This window comes from Apodemus sylvaticus, chromosome 6 (genome assembly GCF_947179515.1).
Source record: "Apodemus sylvaticus chromosome 6, mApoSyl1.1, whole genome shotgun sequence".
Classification (NCBI taxonomy): domain Eukaryota; kingdom Metazoa; phylum Chordata; class Mammalia; order Rodentia; family Muridae; genus Apodemus; species Apodemus sylvaticus.
The window spans coordinates 10,879,282-10,897,730 of NC_067477.1; the positions used below are offsets into that span (position 1 = coordinate 10,879,282).

An 18,449-nucleotide genomic window follows, 5' to 3' on the forward strand; every position below is an offset into this window, starting at 1 on the left:
TGACAACTGGGAGCCCCTCACAGCAACTGTGAGCACGTGACAACTGGAAGCCCCTCACACCAACTGTGAGCACGTGACAACTGGGAGCCCCTCACACCAACTGTGAGCACGTGACAACTGGGAGCCCCTCACACCAACTGTGAGCACGTGACAACTGGGAGCCCCTCACACCAACTGTGAGCACGTGACAACTGGGAGCCCCTCACATAAAGGAGCTTGTGAGTTCATGAGCACGTGAGGAGAGCTCTTCCGACTTGTTCCTCTCTTCCCTTTTCTGCCTTTTTCTTTTTAGTTCCTTCTAGGTCTCCTATAAATGTTCACTCTCTCTGCCTCAGCCCCCGAGGACTGAAATGCCATCATGCCTGGCTCCTTTGAACAGTTCAGACAATAGTCCTGTGCATATGACAAATGTTCCTCCCTTTCAATAGCAGCCACATAAAAGCCGTCACAGTTCCGACAGACTAGTGAGAGAAGCGTTGAGCACCTGTTTACGTGACCTCATGGCAGCTTCTTCCAATGTTTCTGCAGCTTCAAACTTCCCCTGCCGTCGGTAAAGTGCTCCGAGGTTTTTCAAAGTGGTCGTGACGGTAGGGCTGCAAGAGGGCACACAGCACAGAGCGGTCAGCGCATGTGCGGCCGCCTGCGCGCATGCTCAGTGAGAGCGTGGCTCGCCTCAAGTCTCCCGGGCAGATGCTGCTCGGCAGTGCTGTTTCAGCGATGTTCTCGCTCAGGCGGCCTGATGCTCGGGACTGTCAGTCCTTCCAGCCCTCAGCAGATCCCACAGACAGCATGCTCCCAGAGCCTGACCTGGCAGGTTCCTAAGCATGGCCTCAGCAGCATGTAGCTAGTCCGCAGGCAAAGCTGGGTCTACGCAGGTCCTATCTCTAGGGCTCAGCAGAGCCTCCAGACCTGACAGTGGGAGGCACTTTGTAAATGAGGCAGGAGGCAGGAGGCAGGAGACAGCTTGCTAATGGTAGAGCTATGGAGCTGGGGATGTGGCTCCATGGGTCACGTGCTGCACAAGCAGGAGGACCTTAGTGTGGGTCCCCAGTGCCTATCCCACTGTGCGAGTAAGAGCCAAGCAAGGTGTGTGCAAAAAAACACAACATGGGGGCAGGGACCGTGGAGACCAGGCTCCCTGGCCAGCCAATCTGGCCAGAACAGCAGCTCCAGGTTCAGGGAGACCCCGGCTCACAAACTGTACTTGCAGAGAAATGAGACGGAGTAAAAGGCAGTGTCGCTCGGGCCCCGCACAGTCAAGTGCACAGACACAGGCTGGATTTACAGAGCTAAGACTGCCGGGTGCGGGGTACACCTGCATGAGCCTAGCACTCAGGAGGCGGAGGCAGAAGACTAAGAGTTTAAGGCCAGGCTGGGTTACACAGCAAGGCCCCATCACAAAATAAAAAGCCAGAAAGATCCTGGCCTCACTTTGGTACTGCTCTGTATCCTGAGAGATGGCTTCCTCTCGCTAATGCACTTACAGGAATAAAGGTGGCACCTGCACGTCCCTCGGGAGGAAAGGCCAACTCCGTACGCTGCAGTGAGCACAACGGGGACCCAGAGGACACTGACAAACTGGAGTCTGACAACTCTGCTGATGCAGAGGGGGAAGCTGAGCTAAAGGAAGGCAGACGGACGGGACGGGGCTGGCAGCAGGCGGACGGGGCACACGGGGCACAGGCCACAGTGTGTGCTCCAAGGGTGTGTGCCCGTCACCCTGGGCATGCGAAAGGTTTGTTAATGACAGACTTCCACCCCACACGCGTGCTGAGCCTGCCGATGGCTGCCTAAGGCAGCTCCTGGTAAGTATCTCTTCTCCTCCAAGTAGGTGTTTGACATAAAAGGTATTGACAGCCAGCTCCGCCCTGCTGGGTGACTGGACTATAGGCAAATGGACATGATCTCACCGGAAACACAGGCAGATTATTTTTTGCCTTTTGTTGTTGTTGCTGATATTGATGATGATAATGTTGTTCGGGAGACAGAGTCTCACTGCGTGGCCCGAGAACTCCTTATGCTAACCTCAAGTTCATCATACAGGTCTTTCTGCATTGCCTCTCAAGTACTGGAAGTAAGGTATGCATTATCATGCCCAGATGACGTTCTTTATCTCACTAATTGTTATTATTACTAGTGTAATAAATACTGTGCATGAGCAGAAGATTGGTGTGCCCGGCGGTCAGAAGACAAGTCTGTGCTTCCATGGGGAAACAGGGGGCCACCTGCCCAGGGCCTCACACGGGTCCAGCAGACTCACCTGTCCACTTTGCAGGCTTTATACCAGCCCCCATACTCTCCAAAGGCCGACCCGTCCTTCTGTTTCCCCTAGTCAGAGAGAAGTGTGAGCAAGCAGCTGCAGTGCCCACTCCAGAGAGAACTGAGCGAGTGAGCGAGCAAGTGGGCTAGCCGGCTGGCCCGCCCCCTCAGCCCCCCAGCCGGCTGCCCCGCCCCCTCACACCCCCCCCCCGCCGGCTGCCCCGCCCCCTCACACACCCCCCGCCGGCTGCCCCGCCCCCTCAGCCCCCCCCCCCCGCCGGCTGCCCCGCCCCCTCAGCCCCCCCCCCGCCGGCTGCCCCGCCCCCTCAGCCCCCCCAGCCGGCTGCCCCACCCCCTCAGCCTAACCCTCCACCCCTGTCCAGAGCACAGCCTTACTTTGCACTCCTCTCTCTCCTCAGCGTGCATCCAGATGGGCTTGTTCTCATCTAGGGAGGAAAGGCAAGTAAGCTGGACAATAAAAACCCAGGCAATGGCGGTGGCTGTGCTCCGGAGGCAGACAGGAGGGTCTCTGAGTCCCAGAGTAAGTTCCAGGAATAGGCATAGGCAGGGCTACAGAGAAACCCTACCAAGAGGGAGAGTGAGGGAGAGGGAGAGGGAGAGAGACAGACCCCTCAGGGGTCAGGTGAGATGGTACACAACCTTAATCCCAGCACTTGGGAAGCAGAGGCAGGCAGATTGCTGTGAGTTCCAGGCTGGCCTGGTCTACTCCACATAGGAGTTTCAGGAACACCAGGCTACATAGTAACCACCGAGCAGATGACTGCAAGGTTTTATCTTGTTTTTTGTATGAGCCTTCACAGGAAATCTTTTTCTATTCTTCCAAGTGTGTGTACACGTGTGATGTGCATGTATACATATGTTTTGCATGCATGTGGACACACACACGTGGAGAACCAAGGCTAACGCTTGGAGTCACCCTGACTTACAGTGCAGTGGGGCCTTGCAGCCACACCCAGCGCTGTCTCCCTAGAGAGCCTTGGGACTATTTCTCCAGTGGAGGCTGGGACCCAGGCTGGCGGCCACACCACCTGGCCCCTCTATCATCTCCACAGCCTGCGTCTGAGATCAAGCTGACCATGGAGGAAGGCCTACAAGGGCACCGGAAGGAGACAGCTATCAGTGTCTAGCACTGAGGATGCCGGCCCCGGGGGAATGCCTCCTTGCTAAGCAGAGGCTAGCCTCTGCAAAACATCCATACACATAAAAGCACATGTGTGCATGTAGGAATTGACAGAAACCCCGTCTGGATTCATCCTGTGGCCTTTCACAAATTCCCAATTGCCTGTCTGACTCAACACATGTCTGAGTGTTTCACACCACACGTGGTAAAGGAAACATGTAACACAAACATTGATTTTGATTCAGCAATGTAAGATTTGCATATGTATATGGTTGCCTTGTCTGCAAGTGCATCTGCACCCCAGGACATCAGACGCCATTACAGGCAGGTGTAAGCTGCCATGTGAGTGCTGGGACTTGAACTCAGGACCTCTCAAAGTGCAGCCAGCACCCTTAACAGCTGAGCCATCTCTCCAGGCCCTGATTCAGCAATTTACATCCTATAAAATGCCAAGTCTTCCAGTGGCACAGGCCAAGGCTTGGCAGAGCACGCAGCTCCAGCCTGAGGCTCAGACTGGCCCTGGCACACCGACACCTTTCCTTACATACGCATTAGCACCTGCAGTGTGCAAAGGGACCTAACGTGGGAGGGGCCTTGTTTGTGCAGCAGACAACACGGCAAGTCCAGGGCACAGGGCACATCTGTATCTGTCACAGGTCCCAGGGTGGACTGCAAACCAGACAGGGTAAATGGCTCAAAGAAAAGGTTCCAGGGCTGGAGAGATGGCTCAGTGGTTAAGAGCACTGACTGTTCTTCCAGAGGTCCTGAGTTCAAATCCCAACAACCACATGGTGACTCACAACCATCTGTAATGGGATCTGATGCCCTCTTCTGGTGTGCCTGAAGAGAACAATGACATACTCATATACATAAAATAAATAAATGATTCTTGGAAGGAAGGAAGGAAGGAAGGAAGGAAGGAAGAAAGAGAAAGAAAGAGAAAGAAAGAAAGAAAGAAAGAAAGAAAGAAAGAAAGAAAGAAAGAAAGAAAGAAAGAAAGAAAGAAAGAAAGAAAGAAGAGGTTCCATATTGGTGGTTTAGGCCCTGCATGACGTAAGCACGGGCTCTGGAGAAAGGCGCTGTGACAGGCTGAGGGAGCCGGCCTCGCTCGCTGGGCTGCCAACAGTACCAGGCAGGCCGCAGTCAGGGCCTCGTAATGTCACTGAATAATAACTGATGCCGCACAGCTTAGTTAAGAGCCTCCATTCAAGGCCAGACGATGGCTCGACCAGCAAAGCAAAGCCACAGCGAACAGGTGGGCGTGGCGGCTCACAGCTGTGAGCACTCCTGTGGCAAGATGGGACAGGGAAAGGGGAGAATCACCTGGCTTATGTGCCAGCTGTCTGCGATGGCTTCTGACCTGTTGTGTGTACATATACACAACAAATGAATGAACAAATATTTTTAAAAACTAAAATTCAAACTAATTTCTCTCTAGAAAATTCATGGAAAGGCCAGAGAAACAGCTCCAAGGTTGAGACTCTGGGTGACCTTCCGAGGAACACAGCTTTGATACACATCACACATATGGTGGCACACAAACATCTCTGGCTGCAGTTCAAGGAAACCCAATGCTCTCTTCAGGCTCCCAAGCTGGAATGCTAGGTCCCCAGGTGATAAGACTCTGGGAGGATTAGGAGGTGCACAGCCTTGCTGGGGGACAAATGTCACAGGACAGGTGTATTAAAGTTTCTGAAGCCAGAACTCTTCCTAGTCTCAGTCCTCCTGCTGCTTGTGCATCAGACAGAAGCTCTCAGCTGCTGCCCCAGCGCCATTCCCGGTGCTCCCGTGCTCCAGACATGGTATGATGGTCAGGGACTGACCCTCTGAAACTATAAGCAAGCTCCTAAGTAAATGCTTTCTGTTATAAATTCCCTTGGCCATGGTGTCTCTTCACAGAAAAGTAAATTAGACAACATAAAATAATAAAACCTTGACGAAGAAGAGGAGGAGGAGGAGGAGGAGGGAAAAGAGGCAGAGGAAGAAGAGGTAGAGGAAGAAGAGGAGGAGAAGGAAAAGAAGAAGGAGAAGAAAAATGTACTGTGGGGACTTGGGTATTATTGCCAATTTTAAGGTGAAAACCACTCTTTTAATACATACATTTAATACATTTGCTTAGAACATTTCTTACCGTCCACAGATCCAAACTCCCGCTCGTGGGCACGGGTGAGGATCTCCTTGTACAGCGTCTCTGCTTGTTTGAACTTCCCTTGTTTCAGGTAACAGGAAGCCTTCAAGACAATGCAGTACTTAGTGCCTTCACACAGAAACACGGTGCTCTTTCCTCTACAGAGCCATGGCCCACCGCACATACCAGGTTATTCTTGGTCTTGGCCACGTTGGGGTCATCAGGCCCCAGCTTCGTCTGGTAGATTTCCAGGGCCCTCTGGTAGTAATACTCTACCTCCTCATACTTGCCCTGATTCTGGCACAGTAAGGCCAAGTTATTCAATTGCTTGGCAACATCAGGATGATCCTTTCCCAGAACCTGGGGTTAGAAACAGTGCATCAGACACACCAGCATCCATCCATTATGTATCCCCCTGCCAAGGGCTCTTCCAAAGCATGACCTGTTGTGCTCCACATGCAGACAGGAAACCCTCACCAAACTCCCAAGCCAGAGCACAGCGAGGGTTGGACTCACTGACCTCACCTTGAGGAAGGAAAGGTGTGGTGCTCACTTCCTCAGCGCCCTTACCTTCAACATCAGATCCCCCTGCCTCTACCCACCAAGTGCTGTAATTGGAGGCTTGAGCTACCAACCATGCCTGGCTCTTCTTTTTCTTTTATTTTGTGGGATGGGGTGGAGTATCGGTTTATTAGTTTCTTTAGAGACATGGTCTCACTCTGTAGTGCAGGCTAGCCTGAAACATGCTATTTAGCCCAGGCTAGTTTTGAACTCTTAACAGTCAGCTCAGGTGCTGGGGTTACAGACATATGCTTCCACAGCCCTTAGCAACATTGTCTAGTCCATGGCAGGCGCTACTACAGAGACAGCACGAAGCTAAGGAGCTGGGCTCATGAAGGCTCTGGTTACCCGAGCTCAAGTGCTCCACCCCAGGGGCTGGCTGCTCTCCAAGCATCCCACTCCTACAGACCCATCAGTGGCCGTCCCTCCATCAATGCTCCCTTCCCACTGCCTCAGAGGCGCACCTGCTATTCTTTTCAGCACCGAAAATCATCTTGTTAATCCTTTCCTTGCCTTACCCTTGCTCTAGAATATAAACTCCAGACTGCAAAGGTTTGGTGTCTTCCCTCAGCATCCTCCCTAGAAAAGGTGCCTGACACAGATGGAAGAACTCACCCTCAATTCCCTCCAAAACCTCTCAAGCCCTGAGTCTGATGGCACACAGCTTCAGTCACAGCACTCAAGGAGGCAGAGGCAGGTGGATCTCAGTGAGTTCACGGTCAGCCTGGTCTACAGAGAGAGTTCCAGGACTACACAGAGAAAGCCTGTCTCAGGAAAAACTAAAAACAAAACCCCAAACCCTGCCAAGGCCCTGCTCTGTCAGCACTGCTCTCGCTCCTGCGCACGGCCTACCTTCCCACATTCTCTCTCTCCGTCTCTGAGACTGTGGAGCCAGCTAGCCAGGGTTCAGTTCAAACACAAACCTCCCTGGAGAGCGGACTCTGGACTGCATCGTCCTACAGATGATCTATCCTGGCCCCAACCAATCAGGAGACAGTGCTCCTGCCAAGCAAGAAGAGCTACATAAAGCTCTATAATAAACTTGGGGGAGGGGGTTGTTTCTTACAACAGGCTTTTCTCCAGACTAGTACTAGGCTTCTGGACTTGACAGAGAACCTCCCTCAGCCCCGATTGGCAGATCACCTTAGAGATCATCTGCCCTGACCCTCCTTACACTCGCCCTGCTCTTCACCCTAGCCCACACAATCTGACACTGCCCTTTCCTAAGTAAGCAAACAGCACACAATGGAGTGTTATCTAGGGGGTTGGAGATGACTCAGCAGCTGAAAACACTTGCAGAAGGCCTGGGTTTTATTTCTAGCATCCGCGTGGTAGCTCACAACATCTGTGACTTCCGTTCCATGGGCTCACACCCAATGCCATCTTCTAAGCTCTGCGGGTACTATGTATACATGTGTTGCACAGACATACACGCAGGCAAAACACTCATACATAAAATAAAATGAATAAATAATAAAAAATTTTTGAAAAATTATCTATGCATTTGGTAATCCTTTCCATATGGCTCAAAATTAAATGATCGCTCGCCAGTATCACTGATAAACAACTTTAAGAAACACTGAGCCGAGCAGTGGTGCTGCACGCCTTTAATCCCAGCACTCAAGGAAGCAGAGGCAGGCGGATTTCTGAGTTCGAGGCCAACCTGGTCTACAGAGTGAGTTCCAGGACAGCCAAGGCTATACAGAGAAACCCTGTCTTGAAAAAACCAAATCCAAAAAACCAAAACCAAAACAAAACAAAACAACACCAAGCTGGGAGTGGAGAGAGAGCTCAGTGCTAAGGAGCATTAGCTGCCCTTGCAGAGGGCTGAGGTCAGTTCCCAGCACTCAATACAGCAGCTCCTAATGTAACTCCAGTTCCAAGGGCTCTGGTGCCCTCTTCTGGCCTTCTTGGCACCAAGTACACATCCAGTATACATACATGCTTGTAGGCAAAACACTCATATACATGGAATGAAAATTAAATACATCTTAAACCAAAAGAAAACACAAGTTGAACTGTGACCATTCATCCTGTCTGGTTTGCAGTCCACCCTGGGACCTGTGACAGATACAGATGTGCCCTGTGCCCTGGACTTGCTGTGTTGTCTGCTGCACAAACAAGGCCCCTCCCACGTTAGGTTCTTTTGCACATTGCAGGTGCTAATGCATATGTAAGGAAAGGTGTTGGTGTGCCGGGGTCAGTCTGGGCCTCAGGCTGGAGCCACGAGCTCTGCCAAGCCTCGGCCTGTGCCACTAGAAGACTTGCAGTGATATTTGTATACGTCTTAGAACTATACAAATGTGTATCCCAGGCACACCTGACGCCCTCTGAAGTCAGAAGAAAACTTTGGATCTCCTAGAACTAGAGTTACAGTTGTGAGCTGCCACGTGGATGCTGGGAATTGAACCAATGTCTTCCGTAATAGCAGCCAGTGCTCTGAAGTGCTGAGCCATCCTTCTAGCTCCAATAAACTTATTCTTGTTTTGAGACAGGTCCCTAAATGAAGTCCTGACTGTCCTGAAACTCACTCTGTAGACCAGGCTGGCATTAAACAGACAGAGATCCACCTGCCTCTGCCTCCCAAGTGCTGGGACCAAAGGTGTATGCCACTGCACCGGACAGCAAACTTAAACTGAAACATCTTTAACGACAGAACGTACCATCAGTGACTGCAGACTGCTGCACTTCCCCTGCTACTCAGAACGGTTCTGGTCAACAGCAGGAAGAGCAGGGCTACACACAGGAAGCCCTTTCTGCCTTTCTGGGAAATACTCTCAGTAAGCAAATAATGAATAACATATCACTGTGCTCAGTTCTCAAACCTTAACATGATGTTGTTCCCCTGAAAATAAAGAGACTAAACTGAGTGAAGAGGAGCCACGGCTGCCTCCCCTCACCTTCTCCCTGATCTCCAGGGCTCGTTTACACAGCGGCTCCGCCTCCTTGTACTTCCCTCGCTTGCCATACAGAACTGCAAGGTTGTTCAGAGTTGCTGCCACCTGCCAAGACAGAAGGCCACCATGAGCCCGTGTAACAGCAGCCATGCGGGGAGTCCCAGATCCTCTCCCACATGCGTGGTGACACTCAGCAGATCAGAGGGACTCACTACAAAACACATCACTAAAAACTAAACAAATCAACATGATCTTGATTCTTCAATTTCTTGAAGCCACAAAGCCAACCAAATCAGATTTCTGTACACATCTGAGCAGATACATAAAAAGACAACACAGGTTCTTAAGAACAAATCTGCAGAAGGCCATGCGCCTTGATTTTGGATCAAAGTGAAGTGCACCAGTGATCCGGGGAGGTGACTTGACAATCAGAGGGGAGGGACCCAAGGGTGTGAGCGTGTCACTACCTGCGCAGGCCCTCCCGGGACCATCTGGGATAAGGTGGCTCTGAGGCCCTCCCTGTTGAGCTCGTCATGGGGATGAGCTGGACAAACGTATTGGGGAAAATACAATGTAAAGGCCTGGAAGAAGAGGGTGTACACACCGCGGGGTGGTCTCTGCCCAGGGTTTTCTCACGGATAGCCAGGGCGTCGTTCAGGAGGTTAGCTGCGTCTTTATACTTGTTCTGATCCCTAAACCAAAACACACATTCCTCATTCAGCTGGAGGTCAGTCACTAAACCCACCAGTCTAGTTAGTTAGTAAGCCACCAATACTGAGGACCGAACCCCAGGGTTCAGGCATATGAAGCCAGCCTGAACCGTTTTAAAATGCAATTTTGGCTGCAGTGCTGGCCTAGTGAGGTAGTCCAGAGCAGTGACAGAGTCATGGGTAGGCCAGACAGAGCAGATTCTCTGGAGCAGCAGTCACTGAAGCCCAAAGTCTGTAGAGACCGACACCTGCCCGAGACCTGCTCAGTCAGGGGATCAAGGGTTAGGCCCAGCACAGGGAGACGGAAGCCCACCAGGAAATTCGAATTAAAAGTGAAAATTTTAGAGCACTATAAACTCCTACAATAAAATTCCAAGGAGAGTGCAGATGATTTTAAATATACGCTTAAAGAAATGCACACTGAAACAATACCTCACTCACTCACTGACAAGAGGGAAGAAACAGGCAGAATGCCCACACAGGGGCACCAGGGCAGGAGCCTAAAAGGGCACCACCCTCCACAGAGCAGCTGGGCAGAGCCATCAAAGCTTGAAAAGAGAACCTTTTTCAGAAGATTATCCTGAGATAACATTTTTATATTAAGGGTATAAGTGTTTTTCCTGTATTTGCACAGACACATACAGGCCAAACACTTGCACACATAAAATAAAATTGATTTTAAAGAAGTCAACGTGACTGAGTTGGTCAGTGCAGAGGGCAGAATGGCTCCTCAGAAGAGCTGGCCCAGGGGCTATAGGGAGCACCTGCTCTGGCCCTGTGGAAGCCCTGCCCCCAACCTGTCTATCTGAAGCAGACAGGAAGGCTGGAGAGCTGTCTCACAGAGGCTTGGGAAACCCTCTGCCAGAATCAGGCAGGCTGCAAGCTGCCGCTCAGGAAGCCCGATGCATTAACCCCAGGACTAGCCTGTACACCAGGGCCAGGATGTTGAGCATGGTGGCCACATCAGGGTGGTCGTGGCCCGAAGTCTTCTCCAGGTCCTCCAGGGCCTGCTTGCAGAGTGGCACCGCCACCTCGTAGCGCCCCTGCGAAGCGTACTGGATCACCAAGTTGTGGAGTGTGCGCAGCCTCGCAGGGATCTCGTAGCCGCCCTGCTGGGCGGCAGCTGCAGCACTGCTATGTTGCTGCTGGACTGCAGAGAAGTACAAGGCCGTGGTTAGGACAGCGGTTAACACATGGACAGCACCCTAGTTGTGTGTGTGCTAGCCCAGACTCTCCTGGGAAGCCCTGAGCAAGCCAAGAGAAACAGCCTGTCAGGACAGCGTGCTGCGGACTGACACCACCACAGATTCCTCCAAGGGAGGACGTAAAGGGTAGGTCCTCTGACTTCTTTAACCCTGCAAAGACCCACACACTAACATCCCACCACACACTAACTACTTTAAAAACAGAGGCAATCTCCCAGGTATGGTGGCACATACCTATAATCCCAAAACTAGAAAGGATAAGGCACAAGAGCCAAGAGTCTGAGCTCTAGGGCTAGAAAGACAGCTCAGTGGTTAAGGCACACACTTACTGCTCCTGCAAAGGACTGGGGTTCAGTTCCCAGCACGCACATAGCAGCTCACAACCAGTTGTAATGCCATTTCTAGGGGCTCTGCCACACTCATCTGACCTCTGTAAGCACCAGACACCCACCTGGTACACACACGTACACACACACACACACACACACACACATGCAAATGAAACACTCATACACATACAATAAATTTTTTTTGTTTTGTTTTCAAGACAGGGTTTCTCTGTGTAGCCCTGGCTGTCGTGGAACTCACTTTGTAGACCAGGCTGGCCTCAACTCAGATAATATATAGCAGTCCCACAGGCTAAGTACACTAGAATAAGACTGTCCTCAGAGAGGAAGCAGCACAACACTGCCCACCATTAATGACACGCTCACACACTTGCAACTCACTTCCTTGTCCTGGTTCATCCTCGTCGTTCGGGAAGAGATCATCCAGCGGCTCTTTGGCAGAGTCAGAGTCTTTGTCCTCCTACAAGAGACCAGGGCAGCCTTCACTACACCGACCCGCAAGCTGCCTGCAAACCTCTTAACATAAAATCCCTTGTATTTGCTGCAGAGCAGACAAGATAGTCAGTGTTTTACAATGAAGTGTGTGATCATCTGAGGATGCTACCCATCAGCTCAGAAAGGGCGATACCTTTACCAAACCCGCCTGCCTTGAGCAAGGCCTGTGGGGATAACTACCCCATCCACACCCCACCCCAAAAAGAAACAAGTGAAAGGAGCCAAAGAGGGTCTGATGAGAACTGAGCAAGCCTGACTAAAGGCCACCGCCCTAGTAAAAGACACGCCCCTGACACGCCTCCTAGACCTTAGGTTCTTTGACTGTGTTCACGTGAAGTTCTAGCAGACAAGCAAAGTCTTGCTGGAAATCCAAAATTAGTGGCAGGAAAAAATGGTGTATCTATAATTCACAAAGCAACAGGGAGGAAGGGGGAGGAACTCCCTCGTCTCGATCCTACGGGAGAGTGTACTAGGGCCCCCAGAGGAGCTTAGAACCTGTCAGTTTACATCCTAACTCCGACAGATTCCTATGAGTGCACAGGCTGACACTGGAGAGCGAACAGCCTGAGCAGGACACAAAGGAGCACCACCACAGGACACGCCTGTGCAGAGGGGACTGGGAGGTGGATCCCCACAGATGCCGAGACCACGGGAGATGAACAACTGTTCTAATGAGATGTGATGGCCAAAGAGGGACCAGAATCAGATCCGTGCCTAGTGGAAAGCATCTGCATATGCAGAGGCCTGCGCCCCATCTCCGTCACCAAAACACACCAACACACAGCTGCCTACGGGCCAAGCCAGAGGACTAGCAAGCACCCACCCGACACAAAGCAAAGCAGCACAACGCAGTCAACTGGAAAGCCGAGTCAGCAGACCTGAGCAGACTCCAGTCACTGAATCCAACCCGAGAATACAGCTAAGAGCAAATGCCCCATCAGATGCAACATCCAGCCTTTATAACTGCTCTTCTTCCAGGCCGGGTCCTGCTATGTAGTTCTGGCTGGCCTGATACTCACTATATCAGGTGATGGCCTTGAACTTGCAGCAATTCTCCTGCCTCTGCCTCTGCCTCTGCCTCTGCCTCTGCCTCTGCCTCTGCCTCTGCCTCTGCCTCTGCCTCCGCCTCCCAGAGCGCTGCTCTAGACCTGGGGTTACTGGGATTACCTAGCTGAGATCTGCTCTTAGCCTATGGACAGCCTAAGCAGAGCACTCACTCACCGAGGGCGAGATGTCGTCGTCGTACTTCTTCAGCTGGTTCATGAACTCCAGGTGCTTCTTCTCCTCCTCCAGCTGAGCCACAGACTGCTCACTCTTCTGTAACTTCTGCTGCGTGTTGGCCAGTTCGTCCCGCAGCCACTGGTTCTCCTGGCACAGGCGTCGGACCTGAGCACGGAGCTTCTGCTTCTCCGACTCCACGGCGTTCAGGTGATTGGACAGGGCCATCATCACCTGATCAGAAGAGAAATGGACACTGCAGCGCACTTCTGGAGGAGAGCCGGGACACACATATGCCCTGCAGCTCCAACTTGCACCACAAAACATCCTCTGTGTGCATGTCAACAAGATCTGCCCTTTAGTCCTCCTTTTACCCTTTATACAGATCACACACTGGGGTGTCACAGGACCGTAAGGTTCATGGATCATACACTGGGATGTCACGGGACACAGGACCATAGGCCTGGATCGTCTACACCCCACCTTTCTGTGGCTGGAGATACACATCTCCTCTTCTATGCACCCCACTTTCTTTTTTTGTTGTTTTGTTTTGTTTTTTCGAGAGAGGGTTTCTCTGTGTATCCCTGGCTGTCCTGAACTCACTCTGTAGACCAGGCTGGCCTCAAACTGCACACCACTTTCTGTGTACACCAGCCAGCCTAACTTTGCATGGCTTTTTCCACACGAGAGTGCATGTTTGCTGTCCTGATCATAGCATAGTAAGTGGATCGCCATCTTCCTAGGTATAAAATATGAAAGAGAAGGAAGGCTTTTTCTTACTTTCTTGATTAAAAAGCCTATCATCTAGCAAGAAAAAAAAAAAAACCAACACATTCCTAACATCCTAACATCTTTCAACAACAGAGCCAGAGTTGGGCACACAGGAAAAGGAGCTTGCCACCAAGCCTGATGGCCTGAGTCCAATCCCTGGGACCCACGTGGTAGATTCCCACAGACTGACCTCTGACCTCCATGTGCAGACCATGGCAAGGGTATGCACACCACACACAAAATAGCTACGCCTGGAAATGTAGTGCATGCCTTTAACCCTAGCAGAGGCAGAGGCAGAGGCAGAGAGGCAGAGAGGCAGAGAGGCAGAAGCAGAGAGGCAGAAGCAGAGAGGCAGAGAGGCAGAGAGGCAGAGGCAGAGGCAGAGGCAGAGGCAGAGGCAGAGGCAGGCAGATCTCTGTGAGTTTGAGGCCAGCCTGGAACTTCATAGAGTTCCAGGATAGCCAGAACTATACAGAGAGAGAGACAGACAGACAGACAGACACAGAGAGAGACAGAGAGACAGACAGAGAGAGACCTTGTCACAATAGTTATACAGATGTTACATATAGATAGATAGATAGATAGATAGATAGATAGATAGATAGATAGATAGATGAATATAGATGGATGACAGGCAGCAGATGGATATATATAAAAAACAAACAAACAAGTAAAAACCATGGAACTTGGAGGAGACAATAAGCTTATATGAGATCCTGGGTTCTGCCCCAGAAGAGTTTAAAACAACACAAGAGAAGCTGTGGTTTATAACTAATATAACAAAGTGAAGATGTAAAGTTTTAAGTTGGAATCTAGTAGTGACCTTTCTTTACAAAAACAAAACTGGTGACCTACAAGTCGGCCTCTTGTTCATTCACTAACTGTACAAGCAAAACCCTAGGGAAGACGCCAGGCTCCAGTGCACCGGGGTAGGTGGTTGGTGGGTTGGTTGGTTGGTTTTTCAAGACAAGGTTTCTCTGTGTGGCCCTGGAACTTGCTCTATAGACCAGGCTGGCCTCAAACTCAGAGAGCTCTGCTTGCTTCTGCCTCCTGAGCGCTAGGATTAATGTGAGCCATCGCTGCCCAGCCAGAGCACTGAATGCTAACTGGCTTTCTTGACAAGCCAGCCACAGGTCTTCAGGGGAGCATGCACAAACCCACTGGCCTCATCTCTATCAAATAGAGATTCAAACACTCAAGTGACATGGTTCTGAGTCTGCTATGTGCTGACTGGGTGCGCACACTGTGACTGAGTGGCGCTCACTGGCTGTGTGCTGACTGGGCGCACACTGTGACTGAGTGGCGCTCACTGGCTGTGTGCTGACTGGGTGCGCACACTGTGACTGAGTGGCGCTCACTGGCTGTGTGCTGACTGGGTGCGCACACTGTGACTGAGTGGCGCTCACTGGCTGTGTGCTGACTGGGCGCGCACTGTGACTGAGTGGCGCTCACTGGCTGTGTGCTGACTGGGTGCGCACACTGTGACTGAGTGGCGCTCACTGGCTGTGTGCTGACTGGGCGCGCACTGTGACTGGGTGGCGCTCACTGGCTGTGTGCTGACTGGGCGCACACTGTGACTGAGTTGTGCTCACGGTACCTGCGCCTCACTCAGGCCGAGCTCTAGCATCTCCAAGGACTTGCGGATCATGCTGGACTTCTCTTCCACCAGGTTGCTCTCCTCATCCTTCTTCAAGCACTTGAGCGTCTCCAGCAGACTCTGCAGGATGGAGTTGTGCTCATTCTTCAGGGCCTCCAGCCCCTGAATCACCTGCTTCGTCTTAGCCATGATCTCGTCCTGCGTGAGCTTCTCCAGCCTCTCTTCCTTTATGTACACCATTGTGGACATGTCGTCATACATTCTAGAACAGAAAGAAAATCAGACAGACTGAGACGGTCTCTGGATATGGTACAGCTTTAAACAGCAAAGACTAACAATTTTAAATCACATTCAACAGAGCTGGAGAGATGGCTCAAAGGTTAAGAGCACTTGCTCTTAGAGAGACCCCAAATTCAGTTTCCAGTACCCACATGGCAGCTCTCAATGACCTGTAACTCCAATTCCAGGAGATTCAATGCCTTCTGACTGCTGCAGGCATTGTATATATGTGGTGCACAGACGCAAATACACACACACACACACAGAGGCAAAATCAATACACATAAAACAAGATAAGTATTTTTAAGAACTATTAGCCAGGCCATGGTGGCACACATCTGTAATCTGGAGCAGAAGCAGGTGGATATGTGAGTTTGAAGCCAGTCTGGTCTAGAATGAGTTCCAGAACAGCCAGGGACCATGTTTCAAAACACCAAGAAAAAAAAAGACAGGAAGTCCACCTCCTTCCACTGCAGGTGCTGCTGGCAAGCGAGGGATGAGGGGTGCTCGACAGACAGGACAGAAGCAGCAATGCACCCTGGGAATGGGTGAAAACAAGAGCAGTCTCAAAATAAAAATGACTCCACTTTCTGTACTGTCAAATTTCTCTAAAAAAATGATTTGGAGCATAGCTAAGATGACTATATTACCTTTTTTTTAAGATTTATTATATTTTATGTAAGTACACTGTAGTTGTCTTCAGACAATCCAGAAGAGGGAGTCAGATCTTGTTACAGATGGTTGTGAGCCACCATGTGGTTGCTGGGATTTAAACTCAGGACCTTCGGAAGAGCTGTCGATGCTCTTAACCACTGAGCCATCTCACCAGCCCCCAACTACATTGCTTTTATAATTAATTGCCACAAATTTATTCATATGTGCCAGGTAGTGGTAGCACACACCATTAATCCCAGCACTCAAGAGGCAGAGGCAGGTGAATCTCTGAGTTCAAGGCCAGCCTGGTCTACTTAGAGAGTTCCAGAACAGCCAGGGCTACACAGAGAAACCCTGTCTCAAAAAAGATCACACACATGCACATACCCCTCTTTCACTGCAGAACACAATGAAGGAGATATATATTATATATTTCAAGGCCATGTTGTTTGTTTGTTTGTTTGTTTTAATATATGAGTACTCTATCTGCTTGTATATCTGCATGCCAGAACAGGGCATCAGATTCCATCACAGATGGATTACAATGGTTGTGAGCCACCATGTGGTTGCTGGGAATTGAACTCAAGATCTCTAGAAGAGCAGCCAGTGCTCTTAACTGCTGAGCCCTCTCTCCGGCCCAAGGCCATGGTCTTACTGTACTTACTGTCTCACTGTGTACTTATTTGGCATGCGGCTTCCGAGGCCACTGTTGTAAATGTGCTCTGTGTGGCAAGGTAGGAGGAGAGGATGCTGGCCAGAAAAAGACTGAAAAGCAGGTGTGTGTCCTCCTCGCCGAGGTCCCAGTCCCAGGACATAGTGCATTTACTAAAGGACTAAGTAAGACACTAAAGATCAGCTGTAGGGTACTCAGGAGCACGAGAAGGGCGGACGCCAGGACTAAGGTGAGAGAATAAACAGGTGGACCGCCCCTCGTCCACACCAGAGCGCAGAGGAGTTAGAGCGCCCAATAGTGATGCTCCAATGCTTGATCTTTCCCCACACAAAATGAATGCAAACAAATCAGGCATCACACCAAAACTTACTCTCAGGCAAGGCTCTGGAATACGCCATTTATAAGAATCTGCCCTCAGGGACACAGAGGCCACAGGACATGCTAAAAACAGGCCCTGGGACACTCCTGACAGAGATCACGGTGGGTTAAGGGGAAGCAGCCACTCCTATGGGAGACCCTGTCTTATCACACAGCAATTTCATAACAGAAAGACTGAGCCTGAGGCCTGAGAGAGGCTGCAGGGGAACACCACAGACCACGGCTAAAGCGCCAGAGCCAGAGCCTGCAGCAAGAGAGACTGGAGGGGGTACGGGAGGCAAGAAGGAATTCCAAGGTACCCAGACGTGTTTGGGGCTATAGTGTTCCTGAGAACAGAGACAGGGGTGGGCGGGAGACGGCCGTGAGTCTGCGGAGACAGGCGCTTAGCTCAGCCTTCCTGAGACTCCCTGGGCAGTCAGCAGTCTCACTGTGGGGCTGTGAGGAGCACAGTCTCAGGGGCACCAGACACAGGAGTTCCTCGACAACTAGCCCAATCTCCCAACCTGCTGAAAAGACCGAGACACATCCCTAGTGAGCATCAGCCTGATTTCTGCAGACACACTTCTCAAGACCGGACTCCGCTACTTGAGAACCTTCCTTGCCAGGTTATGCCAGCATTTTGTCAGATAGTCACTGTTTTTCCTGAAGCAGAATTTGCCTCCTTGTAAGTTCTACCCACAGAGTTCATTTCATTCTTCTAAAATATACAAGCAAGGCACAAGGCTAACCCCCACAACCCTAACACAGACACGCTGAAGCAAAGCAACAAGGCTGCTGTGAGTCTGAGCCCTCCTGAGTTACAGCCAAACAGTAATCAGAACAGGAGGAGTGGGGTGGGTGTGGAAAGATGGCGCAGCAGCTCAAAGCACTGCTTCTTCTCTCAGAGGACCTGGGTTCCATTCCAAGCACTACCATGGTGATGCTTTAACTCATCTTGGGGAATCTGACACCTTCTTCCAGCCTCTGCAAAAACTGCACAAACGTTATGCACGCGCGCACACACACACACACACTCACACACACGTGTGCAAACAAGAAAGCAGAACCACACACATACAAATGATGGTTACAAGGAAATTTAATGAAAACATTTTTATAAACAAGTCATCCGATAGGGTGGTGGCGCACGTGGTGGT

At 50.9% G+C, this 18,449-nt stretch overlaps 1 protein-coding gene across 15 annotated transcripts in view; it reads right to left on the reverse strand.

Annotated features, from left to right (window-relative positions):
• Klc1 (kinesin light chain 1) overlaps positions 1-18,449 on the reverse strand; it is a 46,838-nt gene that overhangs the window by 18,402 nt on the left and 9,987 nt on the right. For all 15 annotated transcript variants that reach the window (XR_007978268.1, XM_052184939.1, XM_052184937.1 and 12 more), the window contains exons 2-12: positions 15,330-15,591; positions 12,965-13,195; positions 11,630-11,708; positions 10,621-10,846; positions 9,591-9,678; positions 8,990-9,091; positions 5,715-5,888; positions 5,532-5,631; positions 2,656-2,705; positions 2,261-2,328; positions 485-593 (exon numbers count right to left, since the gene is read on the reverse strand). Coding sequence is in view for 14 of the 15 variants with exons in the window: in XM_052184939.1 (XP_052040899.1) it covers positions 485-593; positions 2,261-2,328; positions 2,656-2,705; positions 5,532-5,631; positions 5,715-5,888; positions 8,990-9,091; positions 9,591-9,678; positions 10,621-10,846; positions 11,630-11,708; positions 12,965-13,195; positions 15,330-15,590 (1,488 nt within the window). In the remaining variant the exon portion in view is untranslated. The remainder of the gene's footprint in view (positions 1-484; positions 594-2,260; positions 2,329-2,655; positions 2,706-5,531; positions 5,632-5,714; positions 5,889-8,989; positions 9,092-9,590; positions 9,679-10,620; positions 10,847-11,629; positions 11,709-12,964; positions 13,196-15,329; positions 15,592-18,449) is intronic.